At 37.0% G+C, this 20,526-nt stretch overlaps 1 protein-coding gene across 2 annotated transcripts in view; it reads right to left on the reverse strand.

Moving 5' to 3' along the window:
• Positions 1-20,526, reverse strand: part of tafa4b (TAFA chemokine like family member 4b) — a 51,710-nt gene that overhangs the window by 17,020 nt on the left and 14,164 nt on the right. The window contains exons 2-3 of one of the 2 annotated variants that reach the window (XM_069189354.1): positions 19,569-19,698; positions 60-104 (exon numbers count right to left, since the gene is read on the reverse strand). In XM_069189354.1, the coding sequence (XP_069045455.1) occupies positions 60-104; positions 19,569-19,683 (160 nt within the window). In that variant the 5' untranslated portion in view covers positions 19,684-19,698. Of the gene's footprint in view, positions 1-59; positions 216-19,568; positions 19,699-20,526 lie in introns of both variants that reach the window. The other variant, XM_015347096.2, reaches the window with a different exon arrangement.

The raw sequence follows: 20,526 nt of genomic DNA on the forward strand, positions 1-20,526 counted from the left end.
TTGAGCCACCTGGAAGGGCAGATGTGACAACGTGTTAAAGAACAAGAAAAAACAGTTACCTTCTACACATGAAGGCTGTGCTCTTGTTGTTCCTGCCACTTGTCCTGGAAAACAGGAACATTTGACTGTCTGAGAACGCTCCTCTATCTTGTTTTTGTTGCAGCATCGGTGTATTGCAACAACTTCACATGTCCCCTGCTTCACTTGGTGATGAACTGCAACAGAAAAAAAAATCCTATCAGTCTCATTTCTCTGTTTCAAAAGCTCCTGCTTTTCCAGCTATAAGCTAGCCAGTGCTAATACCTCGCTCTCCCTCTCAAGCTGAGGAAAAAGAATTATCCTATGAAGAAATTCTTCAGTGGGGTTTGAATATATAACTTATATTTGCAGAGCCAAAAAGCCTTTTGGTTTTGAAGGCAGTTCTAAACCAATAAAAAAGGACTGAAATGGAGGCCTTAAATGGACAAAAAAATAATTAGTGGAAAAGGCCTGTGATTTCAAGGAGGTTTTGCAGCTACAATAGGAGAATGGGTATAAATTCCTTATTTGAAATTACACATTAGCATAAAATGAATTGATCATATTGAATAAAAAATCACACCTGAAGAAGGCTCCACGGCCGAAACGTTGTGTTTTCTTTCTTCTCTTTTCAGCATGGAATAAACCTATTACTTGTTCATATTGAATGAAATGCTACTGCATAATATGGCAGTCTGCAGGGCTATAGTGATTTCATACTACTATTTACAGTATCTATTTGGCTGTCACATCAGCATGAGGTGAACTACAGTTTATAAGGAAATCTGAGAAGGAAAAAGAAAAGTTAGCACACCATAATCTAGCAACAGCAGCAAAGCTAAAAAGTTCAATATGTCAGTGCACTAATTGCAGGAGACTCCATAATCGTAAGTTACACAGTGAAGCAGAAATACAGTGCAAAACAGAAATACAGTGTTTTTTTTTCTATAAGATGTATGTTATTTAACTTGTTGTTTTTGCTGCTGTTTTTTTTTGGTATTTTCTTGATGTCTACGGATAGGAGCATACTGTACATAAGCATTTCATTGCACTTGTGCAAATGACAATAAACTCTTCACTAAAACAGCGGCAACAGCCAATAAGCAGCCAATAAGCAGCAAGGCCTGAAAGGGGAGCTCACAGCACAACAGTAAATGCAACAAGTGCTCATGCTGTGAACTGTGGCAATGGGAAGCCGCGCTGGTGGTATCACTTTATATATTGTCCAGGCCGTGAGACAGATTGAACGAACTAGAGATGCAGTCGCACCAGGGGAGTTTTACAAGATGCTGGAAGTTGGCCAGCGAATGATGAATTCCTGATCCCTGCAGAAAGGTGGTTCTCCCCCAGGGGGAGCCACAGAAGAAGGGAGAGGGAGACAGCAACCAGCAGCATGGGCAAAGATGAACACAAAGCATTTGTGGAGTTACAGAGTGGCAAGAGAATGAAGGCAGGAGGGCTGAAAAATTGAATGTTCCAATTATAGAGTACATTGCACCTGTACCTCACATATTTGCAAGGGAAGTCATACTGACAACAAGGTGCAATTTGTACGTCACATTTTGAGCCTTTAGAACTGTTCAAAATGCTCTTGCAGAAATGAAAAATTAGGTGTTAGGAACACCAGTCAGCTGTGATGCCTAATTTGTATCTCTTAAATGATCCACAAAAATTTGGAACTTGAATGCATCTAGAACCCACTGCGAATGGTACGTTTGAATGCTTTCACACAGGATTGTCTCTTAATCCTGAACAAGTACTCAGGCCTCTTGAGTTCCCTCTCATAAAAACAAATGTTTACTTTAAACCTTTGCTGCACTTTTCATAAATAATGTTTAACAAATTAAATGCACATTGCTTCCTGTTTAGACTTTTGTACAAATAGGTTCTATAGATTTTGCAGAAAATCTTTTTTTAAATCCAGTTTCCTCCCCAAATTCTCTAAGACATAATAAACCTCTTGATAACACAGAAGAAACAATACATATTTTATGAGCATGGCAACATTTAACAAGCAGCTGGAGAAATGCCAGCCATAGCAATTCAATTTGTATTCTACTCACACTCCCCGGGCAGAAAAGCTATGTATATATAATGGGAAATAGGTCTTTCATATTTCCGTTTGTGCACTTTAAATAAGACTATTTGAGCAATAGGATTTTCAGGAGACTAAATGCCATGAAACAAATTGTGGTACAGAGGCAGAACATTATGTATTTTCAAAAATGAAGATGAGTTAGATATTTCCAAGCCCAGAAAGTCATAAAGACCGAAGAGCTGCCATTTTCTGGGGTTGATGTACAAATTGTGAAAGCACCTCCATAATACAAGACTTTAAAGTTACTGTAAAGAGCCTAATAAAATCCACATGCTTGGCCAACAATTATTCATACCTTTTCCCAGTAGAATTCGGATGGAATTCGGATGTTTACACTGGGGTAAGTCTTGGAATATTACACAGCCTTTCTACTCAAAATGTTTGCTGAAATAGTTTCAATTAATTATTCTGAAGAAAAGAAAATGAATGGAATTCTTCTTGTGATTACTAAACAGAGGAGGAATAGAACTTTAGTGAACCTTTTAAGCAATGAGGCTAAATAAAATAGGTAGCAGTACAGAAGACCACTTCCAAGTTTGGATGGTTATTCTGGAAGCTTTAAGAAAGCATGTACTGTAACAATGTCTAAACATAGTAAAAGGAGACAAAAACACAACAGAACTTTGAGTCAAGGACTTAGTATTGATAACAATCTCTGATCAATACTTCTCAGTGCATATGAAGATTAAAAGTGAGAGATGGGACTGTTAAGATAGAGGATGATTTGTGACAGCATTTATAGAATACAATCATCAGAGCGATAATATCTTAGAAAAAGAAATGCTATTCTGTTTAATGAAGTTTAGAAACTTCAATGAGCTATCCAAGATATCTTCATTAGAACTGTCAAGTTAATGCTTTCAGAAAATGGAACACACAAGCATTGTCATTTGTTACCAAAAGGGAGTTAAAACCTTACATAAGATGCAATGTCTTGTAAGACTGCTGCTGTTTGTCTTGTAAGAATTAATCAGTACAAACAATATTCACAATATTAGAATTTGGAGGTACAGCTATTTTTCTTCAGACTACGGTTGTGAACCAGGAACCTTTCTAAAAGTGATATAAGTACACACAATATTCAGTAAGATGTTATCCCCATTTAATTTATGTTTTCCATTTGTTTTACAAGTTAAGTAATTTGTCCAAAGAAATTCAGAAATACTTAAATTAATAAATTCAGCATTACTTTACACAGTAATAATAAGATTCAATATTCTATTAAATTAACTTCCTTCTAGATGGTGTTAATTTTAAACGTAATTCCTTACACAATTAACTTTTTCAATGTAATACATCACATCAATGCATCCTGCTACTGTGCTTCTTGGAACAGTCAAGGACTCACACTGTGTACATGAAATTAAAGAAAAGTAAAATTGGACAGATCTATTTTTCAGTTCCTTCTCCTTAAATTTTTGTAGCATCATCCAGATTTCAAATGAGTTTTTTTTACATTTTTTACATGTTAAAGATTCATTTTATTTTAACTTCAACAAATAACGTCATGGCTTAACTACACAAGCAATTCCTTTCAGGAAGGACACATATCAGGTAAAACATTAATCAACACATAGGCTGGAGAGTAGTTCATGAATCTCACCATGATAAACTTTGAATAATGAAGTGTTTAACAGCATAGCCATGATCATTAAAGAATCACTTTCACTAAGAAAACACATTCACATCTGAAAGACATTATAGAAATTCAACATTTGACTGATATTTTTTACTTTAAATTACATTGCATCTTTGTTCAATGTTATATTGTAACTATGAAAAATGTTTTTTTCTGTGTTGATGATTATGAAGTTATTAAAAAGAATGTACAAATCCCTATGGATACAATCTGTTTTAGCTCTAAAGGATCCTATGAGCTTGTGGATGTTTGTTTGATAGCAGTTAATTCAAATGTAGAGAAGGATGGATTAAGTTCATATTTCCTCTCCCACCTGGAAGATCAACATTATCTGTGATTATATTCATGACTTCTGAAGTTTAATTGTTTAGGTCTTCAACAAAACCAGGGAAATAACCCTCTGGAATGACTAACATCTGACTGACAACTGACCTATAACTTAAAGAAACACTCAATTTATTATTCTATTACTCTGACTTGTATAATCAATGTATGCCTCTAAGCATCAACAGTAAAAATATAAAACAAGAAAAAGTGCCACTTCAACTTTGTTTTATTAAAAAGATTATGATTATTATGAAACAAACTTTGTCATGTCATTCGCCAATCCACTTTATACCATATGGTGTTGCCGGAGCCTACCTGGCAAGTAATGAGCACAAGGCAAGGTACACCCTTAACGGAGGGCTAGTCCATCGTAGGGACAATTTGGAGGACATGGTAAAGGCCGAGGGGGGAAATTTGGTCCGGACACCAGGATAACTCTCTACTCTTATCAAGAAAAGCCCAGGGATCTTTAATGACCGCTGAGAGTCAGGACCTGGGTTTGACGTTTCATCTGAAAGACAGCGCCCTCTACAGTATAGTGTCCCTACCACTATACCAGGGCACCTCACAACTGGAAACCCACTGAAGCTAAGCAGGTGTGAGCCTGATCAGTACCTGGATAAAAGACTTCCTGGAAAAAAGTTTGCTGCTGGAAGAGGTGTTAGTGGGGCCAGCAGGGGGCGCTCACCCTGCAGTCAATGTGGGTCCTTATGCCCCAGTATAGTGATGGGGACCACAATAGGTCCTTACCAATCATGGCCTATGAATCTATGAATTGGCTTCATTACTCTGGTCTCCTCCCCAGTGATAGGTGATGTGTGGTGAGTGTTCTGGCGCACTATGGCTGCCATTGCATCATCCAGGTGGATGCTGCACATTGGTGGTGGTGGGGAGTCCCCATTACCTGTAAAGCGCTTTGAGTGGAGGTTCCAGGAAAGCGCTATATAAGTGTAAGCAATTATTATTATTATTATTATTATTATTATTATTATTATTATTATTATTATTATTATTATTATTATTATTATTATGACTTGTTCCTTCGCAGCCTACGCATGCTGACACAGCTACCCACCTGAACTAATGAGCAATATATGTACAATTCTTACCTGATACATGATTGGTTTACTCCCCAAACATTAAAAAAAAATACTCAACATATTTAATCTTTTCATGTATATTTTATGAACAACGTCAGTGAATTATTCCTGGATAGTTCATTAGAATTTGTACTTTTTCTCAGGGTTGTACTCATGCATTTGTATTCATTTTTTAAACAAAACTGCAAAACACAACAAACACACATGGATTCTGCTGTAATTACATTTAATCTAGCTGTCCTTCTTTCCATAAGAAAAGCAATATTGATAAAGTGAATTCAACACTTTCTAGAGCAGCCCGTAAATAACTACTTTGGGTGTGTCAATGCATTGTCTGTAAATACTTTTACATCTGCATTTAATAGTGATAACAGTCAACATCTAGAGTACCGTAACACGTTTGTATTTAAGAAAAAGCAAAGTTAGAGTGTATCTTTGATACCTATGAAAGTCAAACTATGTAAACATTTAACATTAAGAGGGACAAGGTTTTACTACCAACTCCAGGGGTGGAAGCCATCAAAACCAGATCTACACTTCTACATATGTTGAGCAGCTGCCTTTAACTCCTGCAAAGTTTACAGGAGCATCAAACAATTAGCCTGTTCAGTTGATAACTGAAGCAGTTCCAATGGGTTTAAGGATTCCTTTGATCGTGCTAAATCTATGCCACTTTCAGCAATGTAATGATGTGAATGAATGTCTTGGATAACTTTATTAACCTTTTGAAGTTTAGAGTGCAACATTCTTGTCTCAGTAGAAGTTAGACACTTGTTTTAGGGTTTTTAGTGTACAGTAAGTAACGTACAAAGCCAAAATGTTCAGCATGCTCATTGTTGACATAGTTGTCTTGTCTCATCAGGAATTCTTTTCTAGCACTGCATTGTGGTTTTAAATCCCAGGTGGGGCAGTGCTATTGTACCCTTGAGTGGGGTACTTCACTCCAATTGCTCCAGTAAAATTCCCTGCCGTATAAATCGGCACAAATGTGAGTCACTTTGGACCAGGACAAATGTTAATTTGTAAGACCTTCAGAAAGGCCTCAGTTTGAAGCACAAAGGGGTTAAAACACCAGTACTAAGTACCAAATCAAAAAGTACAGAACCAGAGCATGATCAGATATGAGGACTGAAAACATACAGTATCTTTGGAAGCAAGGTACTCAAGCACGGAAGGATTCCATGTGTTATGTTCAGGTAGAAGGAAATGCAGTTTTCCACCATTATTTACAATAACCAAATATTGCAAACATTTAAATGTACCTAGATAGATTTTCTAAACAGTTTTAACCAACCACACTAAATACATGTTTTTATTTAAGTTTGGGAAATACTACAATCACCCTGAGCAGCTGTTGGTCAATGTTGCTGATGAGAATGTAATTGAGCAAGACGATGCTCACTGCTTCCCACTGGAATTAGAATAAAAGTTTTTCACTTAGCAACTTTTTAAATTGATAACTCCTGAGAACAAAATCAAAACCCTTAAAAATCCCCTTGAGGTGTCTGTCTAAGGACATTGAGATGGGGACTTCATATTTTTTCTTGCCAAGCCACATGAAAGGGGATGCACGTTCCCATGCGGTGAGGCCATTTTCTCATTGCACAGAAAAGCAATTTTCTTGTTCTTTTTCTTCAGAACTGGAACAGAGAACATAGCCCTTTATAGAAACCCGGGGAATATTTGAGATCTTTCAGTTGCAATACTAAGCCCCCCAAGGTGAGAATTTACAGGTGTGCTTAATTAATGTTTACTTTTGGGTTTTCCACAAATCCCTGAGTCCGCTTTATTGAAGTAGTCCATTTTATTTAAGCAGCCTATTTTATAGGCCACTTTATTTTTTATTTGACCCCTATTATCCTCAAAGAGGACTTAAACACAGTGACCCTTTTAAAGTATACTATATAACTACTACCCTTCCTCTGTGTCAGTTGTAACTTGGTATTTTTATTGTCTATAGTTTCTTTATTATTACATTTCTTTATTATGGTCACTATTAATTAATTAAACTCCTCAAATATGAAACAGATTATAATCTTTACACTGGCCAAAAGTCGTCATTCTTTCCAGTTTTTTGCAAATACACTTTTCAGGTTTGCTACAATGTTCCAAGTGCTGGTAGCTGGTAGAACAAACACCAGAAAATTCAGACATTATTACATGCAGCAAGTGAATTTCACATGTACACTTACCTTAGGTGCAAAGACACTGCAATATTTGTTATACTTAAGAGTGTGCAGTGAGCAGCTCAATTGCGAACTAATCTTTGCACCTTTTTAAACCATTTTACTGTTTGTTAAGGTACAGTGGTTAATTTACTGACAGCTTCAGACTGTTGATCACTTCTTCTCCTTCCAGAATTAAGTGCAACTTTTGATATGGTCAACAAAAACGTCCTCATGCATTGCATAGATGATCATCATAGGTTTATCACTGCTAACAGTTCCTATTTCGCTACCAGGAACCACAGAACCACACAAATCTCGAAAATCTTTTAATTTGACTTTGTTTTACTTGCTCAGGGTCCTGTCTCTGTTCTCTCTTTACTAGTTAGTGTTTATACTGTATGTTGCCATTTGCCATCATTGCTTTGCATTTCACTGCTATGGTTAGATTTACATTACCACATCAATACTACTGCAGCGTTACTTTAACGGCTTCTGTCCAACATATACAAGATATGCTCACAATAAATCTTTTATTACTGTGGTAAGATCCACTATGTTGGTGACATCAGTGTTGGTTACGGTGCTGAAATTAAACAATTAACAGAAGGTAGCAACCTTGGTGTCACTTTTGATCCTATGCCACCATTTGAAGATCATGTTGGGATCATCTGCATAACACTACACAGTTGAAACCCTCGCTCTTGCAGTATGATAATAATAATAATAATAATAATAATTGCTTACACTTATATAGCGCTTTTCTGGACACTCCACTCAAAGCGCTTTACAGGTAATGGAAACTCCCCTCCACCACCACCAATGTGTAGCATCCACCTTGATGATGCGATGATGAAATAATGATCAAAGTATCACAATTAGACTACTGTAATGCTTTGCTCAGTGGGATATTTCCTAAGATACTGAAGAGACTTCAGTACAGTATGTCCACAGTTCTGTAACTATATATACCCTCTATTAACCCCCTACCTCTTTATTGCACCAGCTGTCTGTGAAATTTAGAATGGGTTTTTCCTGCTCAAGTACAATGCGAGACTCTGAATACTTCAACTTTTCTTAAGGATTTATTAAATGTATAGGCCAACTCTTAATCTGGATTTGCAGATTTAGTCCTCTGCAGGCTTCCTAAAGCTTTTAAAGTGTAATTTAGCTTGAATATTGGTTTAGAGGGTCAATTTGTTATGGCTGTCTTTTATGGTCTCCTTTTTCTTCTACTATGCACATTACATGTGCAGTTTTACTTTGAAGTTTCTTGAAAAACACTTATAAGTAAAACAGTATGATGATCATAATGATGTGTCCTCATTTGGGTCTTAAACCAAATGGTAGAGACCAACTCACAGCTATCCCATAATTCCAGCACACAAGTTTATAATTCCTGGGCAGACATTCTGTCAACTGAAGATTTGTAACTGTTTTAAAATTAGCTGGAGAAAACATTCTTTTTTATATATAATTCTGCCTGTCTAATGCAACACCACTACTCCAGTCGTCTGCAAACAGGCCTAATCCATCATCTTCCCTCCTGAAAGGTTTTGTTTTGGTGAAGGTATGATCTTTTTCTTACACTGTGATTTAAAGTTTGTTTGCCGTTTCTCTCAGTAAAGCCATTTTGCTGATCCCACGGACTAAAAGCAGCATTTCTTTCTGATCCCTCTGTCTTCTCATCCCAGCAGTTTACAGTCTTATCTACTCTGCTATACATAGCGGTCATGGATTACCCTTTAACCTAGCTGTCTCCAGTGTGGTTAAGCATTCTGTTGTATGTGTAAACCTACCATAAAATGAAAAACAGCACGGTTCAGCAGAAATACATTACATAAAGCTGGATGGTATGTGCTGCACTGCAGAGATATTGGCCTATCTTTATCAGTTTAAGCACAAAGGATAAATAAAAAGACCTTAGAAATGCTAAACGTGCTACTTCCTCCTTATAAAGGTCATTATCACAGTGTCAACTAATAACTTTTTCACAGAAGCATTAAGTTCTACCATCTTTTTAAACAATACTGTACTGTATAGGAACCATATTTATACAAACAGAACGAAGACTGTAACTAATTGACTGTTCAGTGACAATTTTAGTGTTTAGAGTTTTATTTAAATTAAAAAAATGTGTTTTTATGAAAGTAGCTGCTGTGCAATCTGTGAATTTGGATGTGAAAATGGTTTCTACTTCAAAAACATTGAGCAGGTCCACCTACAACTTGAATGTAAAGCTAAAAATTCAGGTTTCAGTGTTGAGCCTTTGAGTATTTCAGATTCCGTAAGTACATCTAGGACCAAATTATTTCAATATCTATTTTACATGACTTTCTAATTCCATACTTTTTCTTCATTTTATTCCTTTTTCTGATTTAGTCATTCTTTTATGCAGCAACTAACACAGGATTACAAGAAGTGTCCTGTAGCTAAATAAGAGTTATTTTAAACAAAAGCAACTGAACATCTCTTTCAAGAGTTTCTCATTTTGAAAGGGATATTCTTGGCATTTTGTTTAAAAAATGAAAAACTATCAGAGAGAAGATCCTTCTAGTCCAGTTAGACAGGGTAAAAATCCCATTATTTCTTGACTATAACTTAACAATTTAAAAAACAAACTATGCTATGTGGAGAATTTACTATGTTTTCCTTCTTTTGGCTGACAAAATATGACATTATCATCTGGGGCTAACAATCGTAATCTCTTTTTCTCCCGGGCATCAAGGCAGCAGTTTCTACCACAAAGAATATTTCTGATTCCATTAAAGGTGGCAGTGGTAGTGAGGGAGGTTCAAAAATTTGCATTTAAATGCAGTTTTAGAAAATAAAGCAGGATTCAAGCCAGGGGAAAGGACCCTAGAACTGTGGAAACAACTAAGGACAAAGTGCCAGTGAATACAAATATTGTTGCGAGTGCTTTGTGGTGATAAGAGAAAGGCTGTTTGAAATATATTTTCTCCTTTTCTTCGGAGATATGTATTAGATCGGGAGAGGGTCTAAGGTTATCGTGCGCAAATGAGCAAGGAACATAGATTTAGGCTAGGGATGCGCCAAAGAAAGGATGCTTCCTGTCACAAACACAAACCGCATCTTATGAGCAGCAAAGTGAAAGTCTTTCACATTTCCATTTTCTTTTTTAGTTGTCAAAAGTTTTCACACTGGCCACAGCCCACTCCCTTTACCAGCACCGACTATCTTCATCTGGGCCGTTCACACTGAAGCGGAGTGGGATCAGGGAGGCTAAGGTGAAACTTCATCAGCATGCACAGCATCATATTCATCAATGCCAATCCAGCAAAGGACAATTTGCAACTTATTTTGTGAAGAGCAAATGAAATCCCTAACTGGAGAGAGCTTGTAACCGCCATTGCACTGCAGTAACAGATCGACTTATTGCTCATTTCTAATGTGATCGGACCTCACTCTCTTTCTACCCACCAGTACTAACAAATGACATTTCCATGTTTAAAACATTAGGAACATACCTAAACCAGACTGCAATACTTCACGCTAAATCTGGCATTCTATTAAAAAACAAAAATGGTCTGAAAGATCAATGATTAGTACTGCTTGATACTATTTACTATTAGTACTGGTCTTATTTTGTAAGCTGAACAGTAGGGCCAGTAAATCCTTAGTGGTAAGAAAACAATATCTGTCCACAGAGACCAGCGTAGCTCCTCTGATTCATAGCTCTTCTAAAAAGGGTGCCATCAGCAGCAGCATGCACCTGGTGAATCTCTGAAATACAATATTGCCAGAACCCATTTAGCATCCCTGAGACACAAACATGCTGAAACAATTAAGGAATAATCAATGTTTTTTTTTCCCTCCCCAGGAATGTCAGACATGACAGATTCATATATAAACACCTAAAACTGGAACAGGTTATGACAGGCAGTAAAGTTTGAGCCACATTTGTTCTTTGGGAAACACAGCTGAATGAGCTGCAGTAACTGGCCATGAACATCAAAATACACCAGTAAGGTATGACATAAACTCAGAGGTAGCAATCCCTATAAGAGAAGATGTTGTTCTTCCCAACCAAAAGCAAGCCATTCATCCCAGCTAGCTTGATTCATTGCCAGTACAACCTCCCCTGGCCATCACCTGCCAATGAATGAGTGCCAGCAATGTAGTTCCAGATTGTTCCAGATTCCAACAGTAGGTTGTGTAAAGAAACACTGCCTTTTCTTGGACTTAAATACACTTCTTCACAGCCTGTATTTCAATCACATTTCAACAAAGTACGTCACATTTCCTGCATAAAAATATCTTCTTGGATTGAAAATTCAACTACCAACACACTCTTTACCATGGATAGGTTATCTGGAGTGAGTTTTTGTGGGCCACATCCTGTAGGTTGTTCAGATCTCTTTAAATCATTAACTACTGAAGACCTTTCAAAAGTGTTAAACTGGCTGAGTTGACCAAATATACTAATTGAGTTCACACAGATCGTTAAAAGTCCAGGAGCAAGAACCAATATTAATAACCTGTGGTTCAGGTAAACCTGTGAATCGAAAACAGAACTGCAGTAGATTTTCTTTCATTGCTGAAAATTCAAAGCCATTAATCTTTTCATGAGTACAGCTAATCTTTTTATGACAAATAGATCACCATCTCATTCTCTGTTTAATAACAATGCATGAAAGTTTATTGAAGTCAAAAACTGGAGTTATAGATCAGGCCTCCAGTGAAGATACAAGCATTTAAGTCATTATAGCAGTGGTAAAATGAGCTGTCATAGCTAAAAAGACTAAAAGTCCTTTCTTTTAGACAAAGGTTGCAAAAGGTTCAAGTGTCAATATTGATTGATACCAGTTCAAAAATCAGTTGTAGAACATTGTAGTTTTAAGAAGATGAGCTTTCTGGAGTGTAGTCTTTACAGAAAATGTACTGTCAAGAGCTCTCAGTATTAAATCCCAAATTTTATTTTTAAATACCACCATGATAGATGCTGTAAAATATAAATTACATAAAGATGTTTCATGGTTTAATTTGGTTTCAGAAATCAAAAGTGTTTTAGTATTTATATCATAAAAATATTTGTATCTCTTAGTAACCTTCATGTTCCCTTGCCAAAATACTCTCTTAGTGTCTCCTTTAAAATGTAATTTTCCATGAGTGTGAAGAATTTTTTTTCCACTGTAGACACTTGAAAGAGCCCTATCCCAATATCCATATGACATGCACAGGAGACCAGTATCCAAGCGGAATATTGTAATGGCCTCTTAATAATTGATCAAAGAGACAAATGTAAATGTTCTTGTAATGCACACACTGAATGGTTTTACTGAAACAGAATACTTAAACAACAATCTAAGATTGTAATTAAGTTATTATACACCAAAATGTGGAAGATAACATCGTTCAGATTTTACCATTGAAAATAGTTCTAATAGTTATTTTAATATTCAGTTATATTAATAATGAAAACTGCTTTTATATCAGCTTTACTTACACTATATAAGGGTCTGAATCACTGAGGGATAACACTGTTTTTTTCCATGTATAAAACTCTATTCATGAACTAATATTATTGCACTCACAAGGGCTTCCAATTAGAACTTGTACCAGCGTTAAAATCTGCTGGATTAATATAAAAAACTGAGGTCATATACTGTAAAAAAAGGCCTTTGCATGTTAGATTCCGGTATTTCTCATAGCAATGCTGCCAGAGTACAGAGTTGAGCTACTTTCCAGTGACATAATTAGGTCACTAGGGGCACAAGCCTTTTGAACTGTTAGTGATAAGAAAGGAACAGTCACACACTCACTGACAGTGCATGATACCAATTTACAGTAGATCACATTTAATAACCTATATGCTGACACCTCAAAATCAGTTCAGTTTCATACATTCTCCAATTCACTTGGACAGCTATAAACTGCAGGCAAGCAAGAATATTTACAATCAACAGCACAAAACAACTGCTTAAGCTGAGGAATGAAACTAATGAAAATCAAAATTGAATTAAATTGAGTGCTAACAAGACAAGGAGGGGAAAGTTCTGCAGTTGTGCAGCACCAGCGGCAATTTATCTGCAATGAAAAAATAAAGTGTCAAACCACTAGTGCAAAGGGAACCGGAAAGGAAAGAGACATTTTACAGAAAATAGTCTACAAATACCCCTTATCTAATACATACTGTAGATAAGTTCCATAAGTCTTTCACCTGTATAGCATGGAAACTGAGACTGAAATGAAGTGCATTGGCAGCACAGTGGCTCAGTGGTTAGCATTATGGACTTTGAGCGCTGGGGATCTGGGGTGCAATGCGCCCAATGCTAGCCGGGATAGCTCCAGCTCCACCGTGATCCTGAATTGGAAGAAGACATTAGAAAATGTACAGATGGATGGTAAAATGCATTGCCCATCTAAGATATTAGAGGATGTTATATTTTATAGAAGTGATCTCTCATGTCAAAAGTAAGGGAAGTTGTCCCAGCACATCATATGCCCTGAAGACTGTAAAGTAGCAGCAGACCAGGCCTTTTCTTAATGTGCTGTGCTTTAGGGAAGAAAGATCATGTAAATGAGCTCACCAAAGGCATACTGTAACCGTTGGTGCACATGGCTCCGGTGCATAAATTCAGACAGCCTCGAAGGTTTACAGACAGGTAGATGGAGAAAAACAAATGTATGCCATGATGTGCTTCAGACAGAAATAAATGAAAGACATAGATGCCGCTGAGATTAACTGACACACCAGGGTATTCTCTAATAATTTGGTAGGGCAGTATGTAAGGGAAAACAACCAGAGAATGCAGATGTACAGTATTCCAGATAAGAAATAAAATAAATTTATAACTCTTGATAAAACAGTGTATGTTCTATTCTCAATTACCTGAGGCTACATTTCTGAGACAGTAATTCCTGGAATATGTTTATTCCTTTATTGTCTTCCAGTCTAACTATGATCCTTAATTACTGTGCTTCATTCTCAGTCACAAAGAGCTAACAAACAGTACACCATTCAGCTCAAAATTGTACTCCTGTCATTTTGTACCATCTTGTATCCTGATCTTGGAAGCTAAGCAAGGATTGCAATTGTCAGTGGAATGTGCTGTAGGATGGAACACATCTAAAGGAACCCTAGCCATTGCTATGTAGAATTACTAGACCAGTAGGCGGTGCTCTTTGGTGTCTTGGGACCAGATATTCAAAACTAATGCCCCTGTATGAGCAGTGACACTGTGCCATATCAAGAGCCATGCTTCATATGAGAAGTTAGGGTTGAGTGGTGGCACTGTGACTAAGGATCTGTGGCTGGAAGGTTGCCTCTTCAAATTCCGCAGCCGGCAGAGGAATCCTACTCTGTTAGACCCCTGAGCAAGGCCCTTAACCCCAGCTGCTTCAGGGGTGCCGTATAAATGGCTGACCCTGCACTCTGACCCCAAGCTTCTCTCTCCCTTATCTGTGTGCCTGTGTCTCATGGAGAGCCAGTTGGGGTATGCAAAAAAGACAAATTCCTAATGCAAGAAATTGTATATGGCTAATAAAGTGATCTTATCTTTTCTTAAACTAAGGCCCTGACTACACATCCATTCATTAAAGATTCCACAGCCCTGTAATTGCAGAAGCATTCACTTTAGCGTCCTGGCTAAACTCCACTTGGGGTACCTAGCAAACTTTAATTTTCTACTGACTTCTAATAGAAAATTAAAGTGTGAAATAAATTATTATTACTAATTGACAATCAAAATAACCAGAAGCAAAAACTAAACCATCCACTAGGGCAAATTATCTCTATCATTAGGAGCCAGCCGTTACAAAATCATTCACTGCCTTGACATTAATATGGATAAATCATCACAACAAGTAGGCATTAAATCTCACTGGGATGTTAATTATTGCTTAAGGTGTGCTTAAGATAATGTAATATCTCAAGCAGCTACTGTTAATATAGCAATTTAAGTACATCATCACTCATACCATTTCTTTTTTTAATTCCAAATAACTACATTTATTCTCTGTTCATTGAGGGACATTCACAACATCACACAAATCTATGTGCTGTCAGCCCAGTCATTTCTTTTCACTCCCAGTAGGCCTGAAGAAACAGAACCTGCTGAGGTTCCCTTTTAACAAGAACGTCTCTGTTCTCACCTAGCCCAGTGCAGTCTCTACTCTGCCCAGTACTGACTTCGTTCTGGTCACCGGAGATTGTAGGGCTTAACTGGCAGCTGAAATACCAAAACCAAGAATCGGAATTACCAATATCTCACAACACCACATCTAATCAGGAAGTCCAGAGATTAACATCTGAATCTAGGCTCCGCTTCATTCACCAGAGATGGAAGTAATATTCTGTTACTGGAGATGGGAGGAATAGTATTATATTGTGTCTCTGTGTTTGTGAATACGTTTTGCTCATCAGTAATCAGCCTTTCTTTTAAAGTCCTTATGAAAAACAGTTTAAGAAAAACGTAGCTGTAACACTCATTCCCCAAATTAAAGTGACTTTTGAATACCTTTTCAACTTCCTGTACAACAGTTATGTGCCCTTATAGCTCGTAAAATACAGGTGTGATTAAATGAAATTTCAAGCTTGACTTAAATGCTTTGATTCAAGTATCAAACGTCAGCTTTTTTTTACTTTGAGCTCATGAAGCATTGCTGCAGTTTATGTAGTCAGACAGATGCTGGGGGGGTGAAACATTGTATAATTAATCATCAAAAGCCATATCTTCTTCTTGTCGATAAGTGACTTGCCTGCTTTGCAAGCCAGACATTCTACATTTGTCAGTCTGAGAACATTGTCAACTCTAGTGACGTATCGAGATACAAGCAGGCTGGTGACTAAATAAAAATGCAGGTAAAAAAATTGCTAAGCCATTGCGTTCGGAAGTTACATTTTTCTTGTAACATTTATTTAAAAAAAACTAAAATAAGTCGCCACGTGTTGCAGAGTAACCCAACTGCTGAGTGCAACTCTGCAGTTCTGAGACTAGATAAAGATTTATTGGGGGATGAGCTTGCAAACGGCAAAGCATTTATTTATTTCTTCCATGGGAGTGCAATATTTAATAAGCAACTCACATTTAAGAAGGGATGTAATCACTAGAGCGAGCCTATTTATTTCATCCTTTTTCATCTCCCAGTAATTTAGATCAGATTTCTGTTCCTCTGTCTTCTTATCAAGCACTAAACAACATCATGAGATGCTGTCTCCGCCGCAAATTATTTTGCTCGCTTTTTTCCTCGCGAACTGTCATGTCCCCTGCGCCTCATCAATCAGCCTGACATTATCTCAATTTAACACCCTGAATCGCCCAAATCATCAGATTTATGCAAATCTAACAGGTTGTTCTCACGGCTGAATAGCTCTAAACCGTAGCCTCATTTACACGCAAATCTCTTCCTCATAAAATCCACCCTCTGTGACTTCTCAGGCATGTTTGTTAGGGATAAGGAAGCCTGATATTTGCAGTTTAGTACTTAATACTTGTCGATTCTGTTTTGACATACGGTCAAGCATAATAGTATAAGTAGATTTTTAAAAGTACTTGGCTGGTTCTGTTCTAAATGAGGATTAATGATGCAGGAATTGCCATCCTTTGTTTCGAGCAATGTAAATGCAAGCTGTGATACAGGCGTAATTAAAACAATGCATGATCCAAATGCAGCTATCAGGTATTCAGATAGAACATAAATTCAGAAAGTTCAATAACAGTTTACGGAGGTAGCAGCAATCTATTCTGCTCTTACAAAAGGATGTTTCATCCAATTTGTTTTTCTGTATCGCAATATTTCCCTCTTGGCAGTTTGGGAAAAGGTCACCTTGCCGACATAGAAATGTGCAGATTTCAGCCATGCGCCACTGAGATTGATATTGGGGAACCTGAACATTTGTAAGTAGAAATGAGACTCCAAGCCATTCAGCAGAAACGTTCTCATTTATAAAGAACAATAATCCAAGTGATCATCATAAAAGCATGATATATGATACTTTCAGATGGATCACTGTCTCTACTCGGCGCTTTGTGTGGGACTCTAAAAATGGGATTTATTGAATTTACACCAGCAACATCCTTTTTGCATGTCTGCTTATTTTCTTTAGTGGTCAGAGCAAGACTCATTGCCAAACTTGTACCAGAGCTGATTAAAAGAGAAGCTAGAGAGGATGATAACAGCAGAGATGTTCTGGCGCTTTGACATTCAACTCCTGACACCCAGAGACAAAATCAATCGATAATCAAAGATTATTCTGCCACAGGCACTCTGTTACAGCAATTGCAGTTCGTAAATTGGCATTTTTCCATCACCTATGCCCCGAGACCTTCAAACTGGTTTTATTTTATAAGAGTTGTGACAAATTTTAAAGGACCTAAACAGGCAGATAATGACCTGTGGAGGCGTCTGTGAGCCCACAGCATTCACACTTTGTTTACAGTGGTTGAGATGTAATGGCAGATAGAAGCTGTTGTGTCCTGGTTGTTTGGGGTAATGTTCATCATTCCAAAAGCCTTTTATCAGCAGTTTATCCCACAGTAAGAACAAAAGAGAAATACAAATCTCTTTTACACACAATCCAGATTTTGTTGGTACTCTTTTTTCCCTTATACAAATGAATCAGTAAAAAAGTTGTCACCTATTTAAACAAACCCTCTTTTCCTGAGCATAGTACTAGCATGTAAATTATAGGGCCAAACAGGAGAAAAAATAGAGGATTATTTATTTAAAATAAAGAAGAGCTGCGTCTCATTTTAAGGAAGTGAACCTTATTAGAAGATGATAATTATTCCCAATATTTTAAATCTTTATTCCCATTGAGGATCAATTTTGTCTTCGTTTTTGTGTTCATTTTAGAAATCAAGGGGATTTGGTTTATCAATTGTCATTAGTACTAACAATTCCTCAGGAATTCGAAGTAAAAGATAAATAGAAGCAGTGAATAAAATAGGGAAATGCGCAGAACATTAAAAGACATTGCAATTAACAATTGCCGTTTACTGTAAAATGAAAGATATTATGTGCTTTGGAGCCACCTAGTGGAATTATGTATTAAGACATGCAAGTAAAAACGTAAATTTCACTGACATTTACCCTGACAATATAGGTTTAGAATAATAGACGAGTTTTTAAGGAAATAAAAGTTTTGTGTAATTGGTAAAAAATTCAATCAGTGTGTGTATATAAAGGGTTTCTTTGTAGGGACTGTTAAATCTTTTTTTTTTTTGCAAAATCAGTTTCAATTCAACACTAAATTATGACCTTCGAAGGAAATTCAGACGACGAAAGAGAAATTGGTAGTTTTGTATCATTTGCAAAATTCTCTTCTCTAGAAAAATCACCTCTTCAAAGAAAAGTCACAGCAGTAGTCACATAAACTAAAATGCTGCAGGCATTTAAGAACTGGTGAAGGTCACCTTGTTAGACAAAAGGAAAAATAAAAATATTAATATATTGATATTAAGAAGTACCTAAAGTATATCAAGGATGTAATTAATGATGCAGGGAAAATTTCTAGTGCTTGGCCTTCTGATATTTTAAATATTTTACAGTGTATTGGTCATCTCATGTCCACCAGGGAAAAACACACGATGAATTATGCAAATCAGAATTAGTTAGCTTGTGGGTACCAATTAGACCCAAGCAGTGAGCTTCATTTCAGCTGTGATGCTGCTTTTTTCTGGGGGGGGTCTGTTCTATTACCTAAAACCATACATATTTATGCCCTTATTATTCCAGTAGTTTTCAGAGATTTTTAAAGTGGTGCTTATAACACTTTTTAGCTTTTATTTGTTTTAATTTTCATCAGAAAGCGACTAATGAAGTCTGGGAAATCACACTGGGAAATCTGACCACAGCCACCGTAAACATGCCACACAAACACCCTCATCTGTAACAGCTGTTGTTACTACTGAGTTTCCAGCTGCTAGCTGCTAGCTGCTTCCTTCTCCCTCTTGTCCATACGATCTCCCCTCCTCCGATTGCTCAAATTACAGCAATTCTGCTTTACATAATGTCTGAACTTACTGGCACACAAAACGATTTGTATAAAGTCACAGATACAGAGCCAATTTCTTTCCAGAGAAAACCCAAGATGGTCTTTTATTTCTCATCAATAATTCCACTTTGTTCATTAATGGAATATGCTGTAAACATACACTGAAAGAGAACTATACACCTTGGTAAATTAGCGCAGCAGAAAACAGGCTCTGAGATATTAATTGGCCCCTGAAGTATCTGCCCAGTGGGAAGAGACTTACCTGTCTGCCCTCTGGGATGGTGGTTTGTGGCGGACATCAGCGTGCAGCACAGCATTATCATATAGACCAGGAGGAGCCCTTGAATTGGCAGGAGTGACCTGCTGCACAATTTCATCCTGAAGAGCAAACACTGGCAGGAATAAGAAAACACAAAGTTAGAGGAAAGCCAAGAAAGGAAATGTGTACACATGTTGGGGAAAAAAAACAGCTGACTACAAAGATGTTTTTAAAGCACTAACAGATGGCCAACAGCTCAGAATATAAAAGAAACTGAAAAATGGCAATTAATGAATTTATCTTTGGATAGAATGCAGTTGAATGTTTTTTTTTTTTAATTTTGCCTAGTCTGCTTTCCAAACAAATGTCTTTAACACAAGCATGACGTTGTCCTATCAAACTTTAGCAAAGGCTAAATGTTCTCTAGGAACATTAAACCCAGAGATCATGACAAAATATTGGAAGAAGATGATTTCTGCATTTGAGTTAATCTTGTTTTTGAAGATTACCTGAATGATCACACCAGAAATCTCAACAAACCCCAGATGAAAGGAACAAGCCCTGAGAAAAGAAACGGACTTCCAAAGGCTGTGTACCTTCAGAGGAGAAAAATAACTAATGACCTACTGACACCCCTGAGACTTTTTTTTCTCCAGATACCTTGTGACAAGAATACCAGCATCATTTAATTTCCATCAGAACATTAGAAACATAATCATCTGCAATGAGTCGTAAAACATCACTGAAACGCAGTCGAAAGGCACAAGTAGAAACTAAGACAAAGTGCATTTAAAATCAAGAACAAGAGGTATTTCTTTACACAAAACGTTGTGGAAGTATGTCACAAGCTTCAAAGCCATGTCACTGAAACTAATACCCTGACTTCTATCAAGAAACAACCAGATGAGATCCTTGGATTAATTAGTTACTGAAAAACAGAAGGGAAGGGTCAAACGAACCC

This window comes from Lepisosteus oculatus, chromosome 4 (assembly GCF_040954835.1).
Source record: "Lepisosteus oculatus isolate fLepOcu1 chromosome 4, fLepOcu1.hap2, whole genome shotgun sequence".
In the NCBI taxonomy this organism is placed as follows: domain Eukaryota; kingdom Metazoa; phylum Chordata; class Actinopteri; order Semionotiformes; family Lepisosteidae; genus Lepisosteus; species Lepisosteus oculatus.